This window comes from Galleria mellonella, unplaced genomic scaffold (genome assembly GCF_026898425.1).
Source record: "Galleria mellonella isolate WM207_F2 unplaced genomic scaffold, CSIRO_AGI_GalMel_v1 utg332, whole genome shotgun sequence".
Taxonomy (NCBI): domain Eukaryota; kingdom Metazoa; phylum Arthropoda; class Insecta; order Lepidoptera; family Pyralidae; genus Galleria; species Galleria mellonella.
The window spans coordinates 433,575-454,395 of record NW_026442080.1 but is presented as its reverse complement, the minus strand read 5'-3'; the positions used below and the strand labels follow the sequence as shown (position 1 = coordinate 454,395).

At 33.4% G+C, this 20,821-nt stretch overlaps 1 protein-coding gene across 2 annotated transcripts in view; it reads left to right on the top strand.

Moving 5' to 3' along the window:
- The window catches only part of LOC113511737 (cell adhesion molecule Dscam2-like), a 140,495-nt gene that overhangs the window by 94,997 nt on the left and 24,677 nt on the right, over nt 1-20,821 (top strand). For both annotated transcript variants that reach the window (XM_052896771.1, XM_052896770.1), the window contains exons 5-9: nt 3,792-3,828; nt 11,878-11,945; nt 15,173-15,267; nt 18,958-19,049; nt 19,503-19,657. In XM_052896771.1, coding sequence (XP_052752731.1) covers nt 3,792-3,828; nt 11,878-11,945; nt 15,173-15,267; nt 18,958-19,049; nt 19,503-19,657 — 447 coding nt within the window. The remainder of the gene's footprint in view (nt 1-3,791; nt 3,829-11,877; nt 11,946-15,172; nt 15,268-18,957; nt 19,050-19,502; nt 19,658-20,821) is intronic.

Here is a 20,821-nt window from a genome sequence, read left to right as displayed (position 1 = left end):
TTTTTTTATACAACTTAGAATGGCAAACAAGCCTACGGTCCATCTGTTGGAAAGTGATAACTGTCGCCTATAGACATGAGCAGTACCATGGACATAATAGAGTATACTGTTTTACCCATGATACCCCCCATGCGATGCCATTTCTGAGGACTCAGGTGTTATTCCTCTGTACCCAGTAAATTCACGCCATATCCCACCCTTCAAACCGAAACACAGTCATGCAAACAAAACTGCTTCATAGTTGAAATACGAATGGGACAAAGGTGCCCAAGCAATCGACTTTTGTAGAAAGTCTCCCTCTGGTACTTAAGGATAGTACTTTTCCGTTAAAATGTTTTTATTTTAAATTAACAACATGAAGTTCGTATCGACACTCAATTCTTATTCAGGGTTTCTATTGTGTTGAAGTGTTCTTAAAATTATGCGTAATCTCTAATGGTGAAATTTATTAATTTAATTGCAATTTGAAGTGATGGTGACTGTTCTAAATTAACATTACTTTTAAATGAATTTACTGAATTTATTGGGTACAGAGGAATAACACCTGAGTCCTTAGGAATTGCAACGCATGGGGGGTATCATGGGCGAAACAATATACTCTGTTATTTCCATGGTACTGCTCATATCTATAGGCGACGGTTACCACTTTCCATCAGGTGGGCCGTCAGCTTGTTTGCCATTCTAAGTTGTATAAAAAAAAATTATAATATTATTATTATATAGAAAACGCTATGTTCTTGAAATTAGAATAAAATATGATAAATTTGTAATGGAAATGACATAATTAATTGAACTTGTAAGTTTATAAATCACTACATACATAGTATAAAACAAAGTCGCTGTCGCTGTCGCTGTCTGTCTGTCTCTATGTATGCTTAAATCTTTAAAACTACGCAACGCAATTTGAAGCGGATTTTTGAAATAGATAGAGTGATTCAAGGAGAAGGTTGATGTGTATAATATATGCACAATATTATAGAGAAACACTGATAATTTTAGAGGTTTCTAATGTGATGTCGTAATGTAATGGGGGGCGGGCGGCGCTATTTAGTATCAGCATTGCACCCGTGTGAAGCCGGGGCGGGTCGCTAGTTATTAAATAAATTGATATGTATCTGTATTTTATGTCGTTACGTTACACTGTGGAAAAATATTCATCGAATGACTAGGTACCAGAACATACTGTATATTAATTTTCTGCAGGATAGGTACAGTGTGATGTCTACTTTCATATTTCTCCAATCTCCGTAGTCGGCAAGACCCCTTTTGATAACGCTCCTATTCGAAATTAAAAATAAAATTTCCCATTCAAGACACGATCCACTCGGCGGACTTGTGCGAAATTTTTACAAAATAAAAACCCACCACTACTTCTGGTGGTTCGCAGCGTTATAGAACTTTAATTTCTAGACTATAAAGTTGAAATTAGTTCGCATTATTAGTTAACTTTAGTATAGATTAGCAGTTCGGGAACTGGATAACTTTGCCTGCAACCGCAGCGGAGTTTCGAGTGCATAGCTGAGTTGCGGAGCTGCGGAGTTGCGGAGTTAGTCCCGCCAGTTGGCGCTCTTTAACTAAACCAGTTGAAACTGGATCCGTTTTTAATAGTTTTTTTTTTCTAGTGTTTTTAAATAAATTTCAAAGCGCTTTAAGCGTTTGTTTACTGTTTCGTCTTTTTTTTTTTACATGCAAAACTTTTATTTCATATTAATGAACAGCTAAATTAAAAAGCATGTGAGTCGTTTTACAGTTAAGGAATAGTGCTTAATGTACAGTACATATTATCTGTGGTAATTGATATAAAGTATAGATATTATTGCCGTGTGATCCCGGCATAGAATAGGCCACCCCTTCTATTCCCGTGGGTGTCGTAAGAGGCGACAAAGAGAGGGCGAGGGATAGGCAGTAACGTCCCTCTTAAAACATTTCTAAAGCCTAACTGCGATTGTCAATCCGACTGCCAAGCGTAGCAACTACTGGCAATATCCCCCTAGGGGGAGGCTTATGTTAAACAGTGGACAGTTAAAGGCTGATATGATGATAGATATTATTACCAGTGGTTCCAACATAGACTTACCAGAGGAAGACTTAGTACAAAAGTCGATTGCTTGGATACCTCTGTCCCATTCGTGTTTCAACCGTGAAGCAGTTGTGTTTGCATGGCTATGTTTCGGTTTGAAGGGCGTGATGATATGGCGTGAATTTACTGGGTACAGAGGAATAACACCTGAGTCCTCAGGAATGGCAACGCATAGGGGGTATCATGGGCGAAACAGTATACTCTGTTATGTCTATGATAGTGCTCATGTCTATAGGCGACGGTTACCACTTTACATCAGGTGGGCCGTCAGCTTGTTTGCCATTCTAAGTTGTATAAAAAAAAAGACTATATCGTTCCTTTTTTTCCGTAGGTTTCGTTAGGGGCGACTAAAGGGACTTAATGCTCGAGGGAGGAGCAGCAGCGTCCCTGTTTAAATATCACCAAAACCTAAATGCGGTTACCAACCCGTATGCCAAGCGTGGTAACTTATACAAAACTCCCTTATGGGAGAGGTCTACTAAAAATAAGTGACAGCTAATGGTTGATACAAAGGTGACGATGATCGCGATGATGATGATGATGATAGATATTACTGTAAAGGCCTAAAAATTTTAATAAATAATGTAGTTGAAATTTAATTACCTATATTAATATTAGAAACTTGTAAGTTTATTGTTTCTTGACACCTTGATTGCTGCGCTATTTGTCATGGAATTTCACATAATATAAGCATTTACTATCATGCATGGATAGTTGGAGACAAAAAAAATAAAAAATTTTGACGTTGTACTACAAAAGTATCTATTTTTTTTTGAAGAATTGATTATTCACGATTACAAGGACGAGGGAAGGGTACGGATGTAAGTGATATCAAACACGCCATAGGTTTGCTTCCGTACCCTGTCCATGATCACACCGGCGCGTTATCGTATGGATGGGTGACTTCTTAAAGTTTACTCTGGTGTTAAGCCTTTTGTGCTAATGATAGCCTTATTTTTCAAAATAAATTTCATACAAAAGATTCAAGACATACTATTTGAACTAAAAAGCCTATTAGTGAATTCAGTTTCTAATCCAAGACTTTTTCCAGTTGCAAAACTCACTGTTAAGTGTTAAAATACTAAAAAAAAAAGTTTCACTGTACCTTATGTTGGTAATCCTACAAATAAATAAATAGAGAAGGCCTATGTTCAGCAGTGGACAGTTAACAGTTAAAGTACAGTTAAGCTATGATGATTATGAAGTAATAAAATCGTAGAAGACTCAACGTTTTAATTCCGTCAAAGAAAAACTGACAATTAATAACTAGTTTCAACATTACAAATAAACAAACGTATAAAAAGTCTTTTACTCTTTATTATATTTATACAGAAAACTAGCTTTATTTTTGGATGTTACACTAAAAATAAAAATTATTTCACTTTTATTTTTTTATTATTTATATGTTTTTGTAGTTATAGTATATAACAAAAAAAAGTACACAGACGGATTTATCACTTAAAGAGATTTCTTCTCGTCAACCTTGAGAACCTGAAACGAGGAAGTGTCAATTGGGTATTTATATAAAGTATAACATATTTTTATCTCTTTAGATTCTAACATGCAATGATGAATTTCTTGGTTTAGGTATAAGAGACTTTTCGTGGACAATTTAATTTATTAACAGACTTTATATTTGCTTCTCTCATTCAACGTTGCACTATCTTGCTGTGAAATATTCATTTACTAATTATGCTTTTTTTATTTTTAGATACATCTCGACAAGTTGAAGCTCAGCACACATCAATGTAAGTTTTAACTGTAATTTTATATTGTAACTAATTATAAGTCATTGATATAAAATATTAATTGTCTTTCCATTGCTAAAAATAGGCATCCCACATAGACTGTCATAAGGAACGGTCTTGAACCACCGACATCCACTGACTTCCTGCAATGAATTTGAGGTCGTCACTCCATCTAGTTGTCTTACACTGCTTTTGCCTATATGAAGTCGCCACTTAAGACTCTTCTCCATCGCTTGTTGATTCATTGAGCGTTGACCGCTATTGCCTTTTGAGCTTATCCTTCGGGATGTGTCAGTCATTTTGGTTCTTAAGTGGATATTCTAATTTCGGATTCTGTTACGAAAAGAAACTCCAAGCATAGTTCTCTCCATATAAGGTCAACCTCCACGCGGTTCCCCCTGGAAACTATCGTGACTAATTTATCATTGAATTCGTCACGATAGACTAACTGATCTACCTTTTCATCTTTACCTATCACCCGTCACTGGTGCCCCGCCAGTGGATACCGTTAGCGCAGGCGGGGTTAACATTTCCCCTTTATCATCCATTAAAAAAAAGTTCTCTCCATAGCTCGCTGAGTAACTTGAAGCAAACGGGCAATCGTGAAGGACCAAGTTTCGGTTTCTTTGGACATTACTGGTAAAATACATTTCGTCTTCAAACTTTGAGGTATTATTAACCGACTTCGAAATAAAGAAGGTTCTGAATTTAGTCGTATTTTTTCAATGTTTTTTTACCACACAACTTCGTCAGTTCTAATCCAATTTCGAAAATACTTTTTTTATCTGAAATTCAATTTAAAATTATTTTTTTTTAATCAAATAAACTTGTTTACAAGCACTTTTAAATAGTTTTGTTTTTTTTTTTTTAAATCTTGTACAAGGTTCGCAAAGTTATTATTTGATAGAAGAGCCCGCAAGAAACTCAACAGTTACTTTGTCAAATCTCTGTTCTATTGTCGTGTTCATTATGTCTTTCACATATATTTAAATGTACTGTGTCTAAATTTATATGGTCATTAAATAGCCCATACATTTGTTTTTATGCGACTTAGAAAGGCAAACAAGCTGTCGGCCCACCTGTTGGAAAGTGGTAACCGTCGCCTATAGACATGAGCAGTACCATTGACATAACAGAGTATACTGTTTCGTTCATGATACCCCCCATGTGTTACCATTCCTGAGGACTCAGGTACCCTGTAAATTCACTGTCATATCTCATCCTTCAAATTGAAACATAACCATGCAAACACAACTGCTTCACGGTAGAAACACGAATGGAACAGAGGTGATATGATTGACTAACACGATGCACATTTGTCATTACAGTAATCGTTTAGTATAATCATAGTATCGTAGTAAGATCAAATTTAACATCTTTATAATATTCTTATAGTTTATATATATAACAACCTTCTCTAGTTAAAACTTTTAATATAAATCCGTGCATATGAACGACAATGATATGAATCTCGGCCTTTCTGCTTTGTGCAACATAAATTTCATTGAAATAAACATCTGGAAAATATTCAGTATCGTTCATACAATTCGAAATGCACTGAATACCGGCTGTTTTTTTACATTTTAAACGGACTTTCATGAAAGCTCCCGTGCCGCTGCATAAAATTCGTAACTTGCTTACTCGTGTGCATTTAAAAAGTGAGTACTGTTATGATTTGTTTTTTTTTTATATATTGTAATATTTCAAATTGTACATGTTTCCGACATATTACAAAAAGAGAGAAATTTTGAATTTAACGTAGTTTTTATTAGGCGATATCATTGCTAACATATTTATTAATTTTTAACTATAACATTTAAGTCGATTGGTACACATGTATGACTGTAACTACTAATAAACTGTCAGTTTATCTCATATCGGGTTTGTTGAAAGAAATCTCTTTTGGAGATAAGCTCGCTCCTTTGCACTATCATGTTTAATTGTTTTTCTGATATACTTCCTTTTTATATACTCGTATATAAAAGGATAAAAAATACAGTAATTTTGATGGTTGTTTTTGTAAACGACAGGTTTTTCTCCTATTTATAAAATTAACTATCTGTCTACATCGACTTTACATGACTTATAATGATAAAAATGAGACCAAATCTGCTTTTCACATTTATTGTATTCTCACTCGCTCATTTGTTGTGTATAGATTTTTAACACAAATTTTTCACTCATCTATACGTTTTTTATGTATTGTCTTTTATACAAACCTTATTCTGACAATTACCAACACAAGAAATAATAATTAGCCAAATACCTAAGTGCAATAATTTTGAAGTAATGCGTTTTTTTTGATGGGTGAAAATGATATGGTAACCCCGCCTGCGTTAACGGGATACGCTGGCGGAGCACCAGTGAAGGGTGATAGATGAAAATGAAAACAGGCCAGTTAGCCCATCATGATGAATTCATCAGGAATTAACCATGATAGTTTCCAGGTGGAACCGCGAGGAGGTCGACCTGGTTGGGTATATTGATAGCAATGGGATTCTCAGTCTCCATTACTAACAATCCCTTTCCCCCTGAAGTAATGCGTTTACAAACGTATTCATTGGTTGGTTGCATTTTTTATGTTTCTTTATTCTTTAATGTACACAAAAAATTACAAACATATAATATATATTAAATAAAGATGTACAACAGGCGAGCTTAACTCTGTAAGAGTTCTTTTCCAACAAACCATGAGTGGAAAGGAGCATTAATTACAAACGGGCAGTGTGCGTACAATAATAGAAGGAAACAGTATAGTTTTTTCTATTAAGAAATAATAAATATGTTGACATGTGTACAAAGTCATATAATTAAAATCAAAATACATACACATCTGTATATAATAATACTCATACATATATACTATATATATACATATATACATAAACATAACTTCGTACTTAAGTTTTAAACAGATTTGGATTCTTTTAGTATCTGAAAGCATATACTTTAGTTCTATAGAAATTTTATTGAAATCAATTTAGTAGTTTAGTTTTTAAATTAAAATAACTGGTTTTGTCATAATTAAGGTCAGTGTTTTTTTTGGGCACCATTTTTTTATTACAAATAATGCTGTGTCTAGTCTGTGAACAAATTTTCAAGTTTTTACCTGCAACTTCGCTAAATTGATTGGAATAGATACATTAATTGTCATATTCGATACAAAAAAAAAATACTTTTTAGGAAAAACTTGTTTTCTATTTTGTAAAATATTATTGAAAATATAATTTTTTTATATAGCTTTATCTTTTATATATTTATAAAGCATTTTATGTATTTTCTTTATTTTATGTGTTTGCTTTACATGAATTACTCAAGCTGTGCACATAATGTTCTCTTAATTGCATTATAACCTAGCCGAATCACAAATATAAATACTATTTAAGTTTTTTTAGTTCTGGTAGTGATCTGTTTTATGTGTCAATAAAACAAAATAAAAATGTATAAAATTAACCTTGATTAAAAGTAGCTGATATCCTACATTTCATATACTATATATATATATATATATATATATATATATATATATATATATATATATATATATACGACGATCAGTTGAACCGTTAGACATCAAATAATAAACAAACAAATCACTCAATAAATATACGTAAATCAATATCTAATAAAATTTGTTTTCGCAAATTAAACAAAGTACCCATACAAATGAGTAACTTCAAATACTTGAGTGTGGTTATAATCTGGCAGATTTTGTAGGGTTTATGGGGTTAGGGATAACAGGATAATGGATACTGACAGGGATTATGGTGTCGTACGACGACCGCCTACTGTACCACGCCATAATTGTACTCTACACTTTAGAACCCTCTTTATCCAATTTCTGACAGAACACACTTTTCAAATCTCCAGTATATATTATGTCCTTCTAAACTAATAATATAAAGTTTTATTTGTTAGTAAAAAAAAAAATACTTAAACAGCAGAAAGCTACATTATTAGCAAGTTACATGGACTAGATTTTATTTAAAAAAATAAGAGATCTTTTACGCACCTATCTGTACAAAGCCTGGTTGCTAGTCTATACTTTTATACTTATAATAATATTATAAATAAAAAATTTCAACAAATCTGCGGAGTAGTATTAAGATACCCTTGTCTGATTTCTCGTCAGTTGTTTACCTATCCATGTCAACATTGTTTATAATTTTAGACACAACTCACCTATCGTCCTATGTTACATTAATAATCGCATTAACATTTCAAAGCAACACGTTTTATTCATGTATTCTCGAAAGTCAAAACACATAAATAAGTTACAGGATCAAATGTAAGTATTCAGTTTAACCGAAATATTTTAAATGAAATGAAAACTAAATAAATATAATAATAAAAAAAAAAATAAACACATTGGACATATCGTCATAGTCGTAGAATACTGACGGATCTTTATATGTAATATTTGTCAGATCCGTTAGTATTCTACGACTATGACGATATATTTAAAGTCTTTATTAGTTTGTATCTTTGTCATTGACTATTAATTATTAAGTAAGGATAAGCAAGAAGTGGCAATGGGCTGGTCACATAGCTCGAAGAACCAATAACGGATGGGGAAGAAAGTTTCTTGAGCGGTGAGTCCATACGGGTACGTGCAGTGTAGAACCCCTACTAGTTGGAGTGATGGCTTTAAATGCATTGCAGGGAGTCAGTGAATGCAGGTGGCTCAGGACCGTTCCTTATGGCAGTCTGTAGAGAAGACCTGTGTTTAGCAGAGGACAGGTAATGGCTGAAATGATGATTAATTATTACAAAATTATTTACAATATGATTTCAACGGGAATGATATACGGAAACTACATAGAAGCGGACAGAGCAGCGGGAAACGGCTAGTAATAAATACATATATTAAAGATACTAAATACTCGCCATATTTAGATTGATGTGCAAATTTAAAGCTCCAGATTAATACATAAACAAGTTAATACCTTCCTGGGATTTAAGTTGTAAATTTTAACATAGTAAGAGCTCATATTAACTCGAGTCTGACACGACCTGTCTGGTTTGCCTTCCATCGTTTTACATGTGCCTGTCAATATCTATTGTTGATAATTTTACATGGCAATCATGTCTTAGATCATATAGATGGAATGAATGCCTCTATAGAAATACTTAAAAATTGAGTCATCTTATTTACCCACTTATTCGTGAATTAGAATAAAAAAAATTACAAATATATATATATTTGAAAGAATAGGGTAAACAGACCGTAATTATGCTGATTTGTTACTTTTATTTTTATCTAAGAATAGACTTGTGTTCATATCAAAAGTAGCTGCCATTTTAATTAATAATATATTTAAACAGTAAATAATAATATTTATTCATATCATTTTACAGCTTATGAAAAATTTTTACATTATAATCTTTATATTAAAAAACCGTCCAGTTCGGTATATAGATCAATTGAGAAGAACTTGGCAACACTGAAAATGAATTAGTTTTTTTTTTTAAAAAATTTATTTACAATGTATATTTATATAGGTGTCTATGTCTAACATTAAAGTTCAGTCTTTGAACAGTCATTCATTCAAATGTATCAAGTAATCGTTTAGTGAAAAGGCTTTTTTTTTTAAATTGTTTAAAACAAATAAAAATTTATTTAACAATAGTTGTTTATTCCAACATATCCTTTGGTATCTTAAAATTTTACAAAATTCCCATAAAACTGACCTATTATACTTTTTCTAAACGATACTATATAAGCAAGTTTGTCTATAAATCTATATAAAATTATGAATATTGCTGTTTTTTGGAAACAAACGTCACGATTTTTATGAACATATAAATATTTGAATATATAAATACGTCAACGTCACAAATTCAAATTGAACATTTCATACAGTAGATCGCTGGAACGGCACGTTTTTGTAATTAATATATTCTTAATATATGCATTTTAACCGTTGTAATATTCCATAAGAGTTTGCGTACGAAAAATAACTAAAATAGATTCTAGCATTTCATTGTGTTTGTTTTTACGAAAATATATTTAAATATAATATAAATAATAAATAATATATTTATTTATATCAATACAGAAAAAAAATCTTTCTAAATCTAATTAAAAAAACCGCACTGATTTGGGAAATTTTCAACTTAATTACTTGCAACACTGAAAATGGCGCGAATAGTTTTTTTTAAAAAAAATATTGTAATGGATACCTAATCTATGATAGCTCTGTCTATAACAGTCAGTCTTTGTAAGTCATTCATTCAAATGTATCAACGCAATATAGGAAAAGTTTGTTTTTTTTTTACTAATTGTTTAAAACAAATAAAAGTTACTTGAATAATAGTTGTTTACTTAACATTCCAAATATTACAAAATGATCGACTCAATACTGAGCTGTATTGATACTCGATGCCCCATCTATATAAGCTAAGTCTGTAATCCTATATTAAATTTATAATCACACTAACAATTCAAACAAACGCACGGATTGTCTGCTCAAAGTCCTAACACATAAATACGTCAAGTCACAAATTCAAATTGAACATTATATGACGATAACTGCCAGAATTTCATTAATTTAATTTTTAGTTAAAATCCGTTGTTAAACTACGCCTTTTTGACCATCTCTAATTAGATAATTTATCTTCTATATTTATTTAAAAACTTTAACGTGTTCAGTTGATTATTTTTTTGATGTTTTTTTGGACGGTTGGGGGGAGGGGGAAGGGATTGTTAATAATGGAGACTAAGAATCCCTTTGCTAGCAATATACCCAACCAGGTCGACCTCCTCGCGGTTCCCCCTGGAAACTATCATGGTTAATTCCTGACGAATTCATCATGATGGGCTAACTTGTCTGTTTTCATTCTCATCTATCGCCCTTCACCCAGTTAGCGCAGGCAGGGTTACCATGCCACTTTCACCCATAAAAAAAAAACCGGAATGGTGTTCTCTACCAGTCAACCATTAGGCAAACCAAGAAATACGTAGGCGGTGCGTTATTGAATAGTAATAAAGCGATATATTCATTAATATAAATATAATCCTAATCTATATATATATATATATATATATATATATATATATATATATATATATATATATATATATATATATATTCTGTACAGTTTATAATGATCGGACAGGGTTTCAGTTTTGTAATTTATGATACGGATGATATTTAGTAGATTATATATTTAGTACATAAGAACTGTAATTATGAACTGTCATATACACTGACAACTGACAAGGTGTTTAGCATTACATTACATTTAAAATAATGCTTGCATATTTCCAATGTAATGTGTCTTCACCCCTTCATTTCCCGTGGACCACGTAAGAGGCGATTAAGTGAACTTAATGGTAAAGAGATAGCAGCAGTGTTCCTCTTAAAACATTACCAAAGCCTAACTGTGGTTGCCCATCCGCCTACCAAGCATGACCACTGCTGGCCCCTTATTAGTGAGGCCTATTCTCAGCAGTGGACCATTATCGAATGATATGATGATATTTCGAAATGTTTTACAAGTAAAATTCTTTTTTTTTATACAACTTAGAATGGCAAACAAGCTGACGGCCCACCTGATGGAAAGTGGTAACCGTCGCCTATAGACATGAGCAGTACCATGAACATAACAGAGTATACTGTTTCGCCCATGATACGCCCATGCGTTGCCTTTCTTGAGGACTCAGGTGTTATTCCTCTGTACCCAGTAAATTTACGTTATATCCCACCCTTCAAACCGAAACACAGCCATGCAAACACAACTGCTTCGCGGTTGAAACACGAATGGGACAGAGGTACCCAAGCAATCGACTTTTGTACAAAGTCTCCCTCTGGTTTCACCTTAAAAACACCAATTTCAATTGTCACAGAATTAACATGAAACCAATATTGAGAAAATTCGTTTAGAATTAGTGGCGTAATCGGATCAAATAAATTGACTTCCTTTTTTGAAAGGTTTCACGTTAACCATTTGAGTATAGAAATCTAAAAAGAGTTTTAATTAATAGAACGTTATTATTTACTGTTATTTTATTAATAAGAAGCTATACAAATGTTATATTTATTACAGAACCAGCTCCCACAGGAAAACGAAGCGAAGAGTAAGTGCCTTTCAAGTCGCAACGTCCAGGCTTCTCGGTGAGTTATGTGATTGTAACATGAAAGATTTTGTAACACATTCTGTTTCAATGCAACCTAATGAAAAAGTAAACAACATTCATTGAAATTATCGCATAAACACCGCCTAAATAAAACCAGTTTCTAACAAAAGTCCATTTCAGTATTATTTTCCCGTGTTTTCTTTTCATTTTCCACTTTTATACTCTCCGTTTGTATGTGTGCTATTAGTATGTGTATATTTGTTTATATATGTATATACATATGTATATATGTTTGTATATATTAGTATATATATAATGGTGCGCCACCTACCCTTTCTCTTTTTCCCAATGTCCTCTACCCAAATATTGTCTGCAAAAGATTGCTTAGCGATAAAGCCTCCTTTTGTATCACTTCTCAGTAGAATTAACTGTATTTATTATTTTATAATGATGCAATAAAGTGTAAAATAAATAAATAAATTAGTAACAACGAATCATTAGATCAATGAATTGGTTTTTATTGCCGAAAAAATATATAATGTGTACACTGGATGACTGAATTTGTATAAATTTTTGTCAGCTAAAGTAACATTTGGCGGGCTGAATCTTGACTCATTTTTGTCACCTGATGCTTTATCTTGTAGAATCATTATCATATCAGCCCTTAATGATCCACTGCTGAACATAACCTAAGGGTTTGCCAAGCATAGCAAGTACTAGCAGAACCTGGCTATATAAGTATAGCCAGGTTCTGCTAGTACTTGCTATGCTTGGCAGGCGGATTGGCAACCGCAGTTAGGCTTTAGAGATGTTTTAAGAGGAACGTTGCTGCCCATCCCTCGCGTTCCCTTAGTCGCCTCTATTACTCACTCACGGGTAGTGAGGGTGTGGCTTATTCTATGCCGGGACCATATGGACAATGACGAAGATGTACATTCATCTTGTAGTATATAGTAATACAGTAATACCTCGACTTACGCGAACCCGTAATTACGCGTTCTTAAAATTTCGTCAATTTTATTGTTTGAATATCACACAAATCGAGATTACTTACATTTTATCCACATTGTTGTTAAGCTAAGGACCATATCCGAAGGTATCCTGCAAAATAGACACAATTAGGCCAGGAGCTTACAGAAAAGCGTTAACGATTATACCCCGACTTACGCGAACTCGACTTACGCAGTTATCGTTGACTCCTACCTATCGCGTAAGTACGAGATATGTCTGTAGTTATATTACAATGTGGTAGAAGTTAAATTACGATTGAGCTCAAAACGTATTAAGATGCGACTACTCGTAGTACACGACGTGTATAAAATAAATTACATTGGCAATGTTACAATGTAATCACAGCAGTTAACGGTTTATTAGTAGTTAGATTTTATGGCAGTAAATTTACAAGGTATCTAATCTGGGTTAAGATTTTTATAGTCGAGAACGTAATGTATGTTAAGTATTATCTAACGTTCCATGTGGTCCCGGCACAGAATAGGCTATCCCTTCTTTTCTTGTGGATGTCGTAAGAGGCGACTAAAGGAACTTACGATCGAAGGATGGGTAGCAACGTCGCCCTTAAAATATCTCTAAAAGCCTAACTGTCGTTACCAAGCTGCCTGCCTAGCATGGCAACTATTGGCAAGACTCCTCTTATAGGGTAGACTTATGTTCAGTTGTGGACAGTTAACGGTTGAAATAATAATAAAATTAACTGAGAAAAAGAGAAAATATCTCGACCTGGCTCACGAGGTGACCGAAATGTGGGGGGTGACATCCACCGAAATCATTCCAATCGTTATGTCGGTGAACGGTCATATCCCAATCAGTCTGGAACAATATCTCAGACAGTTGGGATTCCGAAGCGGCTCATTCCCGGGAAAGATGCAGAAAGCGGTGCTCTTAGATTCTGCCCGCATTATACGCCGGTTTCTCTCCCTGGGGCCCTGAACCCCGGCCGACTGTGCTTTTGCCGGGGGTTAGTTTGCCATCTCCTCTCCTTAAAAGGGGAGACGTGAATTTTCTAAAAATTAATAAAATGTGATTCGAAAATCCAAGTCCTTTCTAAATATTTTAAAATCTCTAATTAGATATCCCCACACATTACACGTAAGCGAAGGATTAGTATGAAAATTAGTAGACCGTTCATTTGTATTGTAATATATTATACACAAGTGCATTACCGGAATAACAATGTATTCAATGAATTAATAATTGCTATCTGAAATGTGGTTTGTGTATTTCACCTCTATGTGGTTCATAATAATAGACAGATACAAAATTATATATACAGAACGTTAATTCATATAGCTTATTGTTATATATTATAATTTGTTATATATTATAAGCTGTTTTTATTGTGTTATATATTCAATTTTTTTTTACTGGGTATTATTTAGTTTATCTTTAATTGTACGGTTATTACCCTTATACATTCTACAGTTTTCTTTCAGCTTCTCAAAGGTTGACTGTAAGAGATCCCTTTATGGGATAAGTCCGCCATTGTATATTAAATCATTTACCAGTGTTTAATCTGAGTTATGTACAATAAAGATTTTTACAATACAATACAATAATTTATTATTATGTTATGTTAATATATATTTATTTAGGATCACCAACATAAGATAGAAAAGCGAAACATTACAATACATTATACTGCATAGAACAGTTAGCTGTAATCCACACGGCTAACTGTTCTTACATTTAGAGGCAACCACAGCAGGCTTTGTGTTTAAAAAATATTAAAATGGAATTGAATTATTAAATGGCATCAAATTAATAAAAACTTTAATAATTTACATTCATTAGGTGACACCCAACAATTTAAATTACTTGAATTAAATATATATTATTAATTATATATATATATATATATACATACATATATATATATATATATATATATATATATATATATATATATATATATATATATATATATATATATATATATATATATAACTGTATTTCTTCTCTCTTCTTTCAAAATCTACCTAGCATGTTAGATTGCAAATGGATAGCGGGTGAGCCTATTGCCGTCGCAAGGAATAAAATATTTCGTTAACAGTGTTTTCCATAACCAGATAATTAGTTTGGCATTTATATTAATACAAAAAATTCTAACCACCAGACTCGAACTCACGACTTTTGTGTTCTAATCGGTGTAATATATTATACCACGTTAGAGTGATAAAGCCATGTTTTCTATATCATCTCTCTTACTAAGGGAATATGTTATGATCTATAATGATATATTTTTTTCAGATATCAAAACGTACAGACACAAAAGAGATATTGGGCCTGGGAATGTGGTTATTACACAACACTTCAGCGATAAATTTGTTACTCCAGGAGAAGACGTAAGTAATAGGTCTCTATTTTATGTAAATAAAAAAAGATTTTGTGTTAAAGAACTCTTCAACGATATCGATAGGGGCCGCCCTAGATGGACGTATGTTGACCAAATAGGCGACGTGCTGAAGAAGGGCCAAATTAAAAGTACCCGTAACCGGCGAGCGTCTATGAAAAGATTGATGAATGTGGAAGAAGCGAAAGAGGTTTGTTTGAATCGAAGCATTTGGCGTTCCATTATTTCTGCCTACCCTAATGGGAGACAGGCGTGACAGATATGTATGTATGTAACTCTTCAACGTGTTGCATCCACCTTTTATCATTACACTGCTCGCCATTGACTGGAAATCCATCTTCATACCCTAAAACTAAAATGGTCACACGCAGTGCTGTTTCAAAGGAGCTTCCACTCAGAACACTCAAGTTGTGGAATGACTGAAGATGTCAAAGATTTTTCTCAGAGACTACAGTATGGGGTTCTTCCAAAAGTGTGTATTAAGGTTTCTTCAGGATTGGCAACGTGCACGTGATACCCTTAGTGTTGCAGACGTTCATAGGCTACAGTGACTGTTTACCATGAGAGGGATTGTATGCTTGTTTGCACCTTTGTGATGAAAAAGAATTTTTTTTATGACAAAATTTTTATTTATTATAAATATGTCTGAGGGTAATCTTTCGAAACAGTATAAGTGTGTAGTAAGTATTAAATATTCTATTCTTTTATTAACCCATGACGTCTCACTGCTGGGCAAAGGTCTTCCCCATCTCCTTCCAAAACTCTTTGCCCTGCGTGATCTCAAACCAGTCCCTCTGAAATGCGTCTAAATCGTCATGAAGTGTGTATAAATAATAAAAAACATTTTATTATAAACTCAGTGGAAGAAAGTGTCCTACTTTATTTAAAATAAAATAACGTGGAGCTAGATTTGCAGGAAACGGCCAATAGTTTTATTTTATTTTAAAAATAATGCCTTATTTAATACCATCTGCATAGTCAAGAAGTTTTAATAGCAGTATGCATTAATCTTGTTTATATTTTCTCCAATCCAAATTAATTTTATATTTTCTTCTATCTAAAATATTAAGAACTTAAAGTACTTAGGAAGTATAATAACAGAGGACGCTAGGTGTTCGTTTATTATTATATCTAGAATAACAATCGCAAAACGTTGCAAAACGCAATTGCATCTTACTCTTATCCCAATTATTATTTGTTGTCAGCGTAATATGTAACAAAAAATTTATTTTTACATCAAAACTATCAAAAATAATCCGTAAGAAAAATATAAAAATTTAGATTCGGAGCGTAGTCTTATACGGGTGTAAAATATGGACAATACGAGTAATGCAAAAGGAAAGATAGATGCTTGAGGCATTCGAAATGTGGACATGGAGGAGAATGGAAAAAATAAGCTGGACAGAAAAAAGTAACGAATGAAGAAGTCTTAAAAAGGACAAATAAGAAGAATACGATAATAAGAACAATATAGAATAGAAGAGGCAAAATTATGGGGCATCTTATACGACATGACGATTTTTTGAAGAGCACATAAGAAGGAATAGTAGAGGGTAAAAGAGAAAGGGATCGAGAAATATCTACATGGGACAGATAAAGGAAATATATTGTATAAGGAGGTCAAAGATATGGCCTGGAATAGAGCAGGCTGGAAGATAATGCATATTATTAATAACAATATTCAATTTATATACAATTACAATTTTGTTATAATTATTTTTTTTTTTATACAATTTAGAATGGCAAACAAGCTGACGGTCCACCTGATGAAACGTGGTAACCGTCGTCTATAGACATGAGCAGTACCATGGACATAACAGAGTATACTGTTTCGCCAATGATACCCCCCATGCGTTGCCATTCCTGAGGACTCAGATGTTATTCCTCTGTACCTTGTAAATTCACGCCATATACCATCCTTCAAACTGAAATACAGACATGCAAACACAACTGCTTCACGGTTGAAACACGAATGGGACAGAGGTACCCAAGCAATCGACTTTTGTACAGTCTCCCTCTGGTAAATATGGAAGAATTAAAATAATAAGAAATAAGTAACAATGATTGATACAAAGTAATCCTGGATTTACAGATTGTCTTTTTTATCTCTCTTTCACAACTCTAAATACAAGGCCAAATGTATGAATATATATCAAAAAAATTAAAACTAACTTGAAACGCCCTTTTCTGTATTTTCTAACTGAAAATAATATTACATTGTATTTCTTTTTTGCTACGTCTACAATTTATTAGTCTTGCTGACTACAGTAAGCATAATTCTTAATTTGCTTAGTAGAATAATAAATTTTAATACTGCGACTTTGCGTTAGATAACTTTACGAAGTTTCGTATAATTGTTCTTTCTGAATAATAAATTATATCAGTATTTTAAAATCAAAAAGTTTAAGTTAAGTTTAAGTTTAAGTAGTAATAATTGTATTATTTAAAGTACATGTATATAAGAGGGAGACTTGGTACAAAAGTCAATTTCTTGGGTCTCTCTGTCCCATCTGTCCCATTAGGCCATCCATATATGTATATTTGTCATGAAGCAGCTGTTGAGCATATCCGTACCATATCTGTCGTTAACTGTTCACTGCTGAACATAGTCTTCCCCTATTAGGAGAGGAGAGGGGTTTGCCAGTAGTCGCCACGTCAGGTATTTTGGTTTAAAGGGTAAGATATGGCAGTAAAATTACAGAATACGGATGCATATCATCTTAATCCACAGTCTAGGAATAGCATCACTATGATATCCATGGTGCTGGTGCACGGTTACCGCTTTCCATCAGGTGAGCCTTCAGCTTGTTTGCCATTTTATGTTGCATTAAAATATGCGTATTTTATTTATTATTCATTAGCAATAAATCTAATTCATATCATTTGGATTAGTGCCTGCCCTCCACCGTAAACTTCTGTAAATACCTTCTTCCACGCCCAACCAAACAATAGGACCTACTCAGCAGCAATATTTCCAAATAGATACAACAATGAAACCTTCAAGAAAAGAGTAACTCGCTACAAACTTAATTTCAATTCCAACTATCTGGATGAGTGGCGATCCTCCACTGTGCGTTTTTCAAGACACTTTCTTCCACGCACATCTATGTTTTAGAATCAACTTTCAGCAGCAGTATTTCTAAGCTAAAAAAAGCATATTTCTTTGATGTTGCGAATGCCTTTGGGCGGTGGTAATCACGTACCAATAGGTATGCCAATGCTCGTTTGCTCTCTACGAGGTTTGTCCGGAAAGTTCGTATAAAAGTGTTCTGGAATGCGAGAAAGAGGAGTAGGTAAGCGCAGACCGCCGTGCGGTGCGAACTGGCTTGTCAGTCTGGAAACCCCGTCGGCATGGAGCCTCCAAGAGCTGTCGCAAGTTTTCTCGAAGGCACAAATTTTTGCCGATTTCGATAAGACATCCAACCACGCAAAAAAATCAAGAAAATCCCGCTCAAATGTCAAGACAATTTGATTGTTTTTTTCGAATTGTCCATCAACTTTCCCTCCAGCAGCAGTATTTCTAAGCTAAAAAAAGCATATTTCTTTGATGTTGCGAATGCCTTTGGGCGGTGGTAATCACGTACCAATAGGTATGCCAATGCTCGTTTGCTCTCTATGTTAAAAAAAAAATACGTGCTTTAATTTGATAGATAATGATGGTTTGCTTTTAAATGTTTTTCAGATTAGTTTGCAGTGTACAGCGACAGCTGACAGGCCTCCAAGATTCTTATGGGAGCGAGATGGTGTAGTTATATCTTTGAATACAGATTCTAGGTAAGCTATTGCTGATTTAATAAAAGTTTTGGCAAATACTAGATTTATAATTATATTTATTATTATTATTAATTAATTTTATATATTTATGAAAATATATATCATGGCAGAATATAGCATATATTAGCCTTATATTAGCCGTTAATTTTTCATTGCTGAACATACGCCTTCCTTTATTGGAAGGTTTTGCCAGTAGCTGCCATGCTTGGCAAGGGGTTGGCAACCGCAATTAGGCCTTAATATGATTTAAGAGGGACACTTCTGCCTATCTCTTTTATTCTCTTTTTATCTGAAAGGATATACTTTCAGATCTAAAGAATAGAAATTTTATTAAAATTGGATGCAGTAGTTCTTTAGTTTTTAAAACGATGTAACTGGTTTAGCTACGAATCAAGTTAGTTTTTTTTTTTTTGTGGAACATGTACTAAATTTTGTTTGAAACATTATTTTCAGATATACAGTAGGTCAAGTTATGTCATCATCAGGTATGGGGGTTGTGTCACATTTAAACATATCAAGGACGAGAGTGGATGACGGGGGACTTTACTCTTGTGTTGCTATCGAAGGAGATACTAAATCTAACCATGAAGCAAGAATAGATATTTATGGTAAGTATTTTTACATAACCATTTTTTTTACAACACAGGGGCAAACGAGCATGCGGCTGACCTGATGGTACGTGACTACCGCTCATGATCACCCACAACACCAACGGCATTGCAGGTGTGCTGCCGGCCTTTTAAAAAGGAATATGCTCTGTTCTTGAAAGTTTACTATTTTCTTGAAGGTTGAACCTTTAATATTTTGTTTGTTTGTTCTCAATCGTAGCATATTGAATAATTTACGTTTTTTTTTCTTGTAAATTATTAATTTATCAATAATAATATCCCTGTGGACCAGTTTAATTATAATTACCAGAGGGAGACTTTGTACAAAAGTCGATGGCTTGGGTACCTCTATCCCATTCGTGTTTCAACCGTGAAGCAGTCGTGTTTAGATAGCTGTGTTTCGGTTTGAATAGAATAGAATAGAATAGAAATCATTTATTCAAATAAACTTACATTGAAGCACTTTTGAAAAGTCATTACATTTTTTTTAATTTACCGCTCGTTCGGAAAGCTGTCTCATCACAAGAAGAACGAGCAAGAAACTTGCGTGATGCTCTTTTAAATAATTTTATTATTATTTTACATTTTTAAGTTTAATTGTGTGAATACAAACCACCAATTAGCACTAATTCAATTAAATACTCAAAAAGATAAAAAAAATTGAATACATAACCAACTGGTTAAACAATTAATAAGAGGAAATCAGTCATAGTGATTAGAGCAGACCAGTCCCTACAAGCAGCACCCGTTCACGAGTATGACGGATGAGCCAGCCATCACTGCGCTCGACCATATTTTAGGGAGCCCAATGACCCGGCCCACCACGCCGCCACAAGTCTGGACATTTTAGTGAGCATGACTACTCAAAACACTAGACCACGTCAAAGCTACTCACAATTGCCATCTGATAGTTATAGTATTCACATTTTACATAAGAATGCATGCGGCAATTAATACAAAAAACCGCTACGCTTTCATATTTCTAAAATTAATCAATTAAATCAAGAAAGCAATGAGAAAATAAAATTATAACGTTGTATGCTAATAAACTAATTATTTACTTGATATGTTGTCATCTATGAATTCGTCTATCCTGTAATAGGCTTTCTTACATAAAAATTGTTTAATATAAGATTTGAATTGCCTCTCTGTCAGATTTAATGC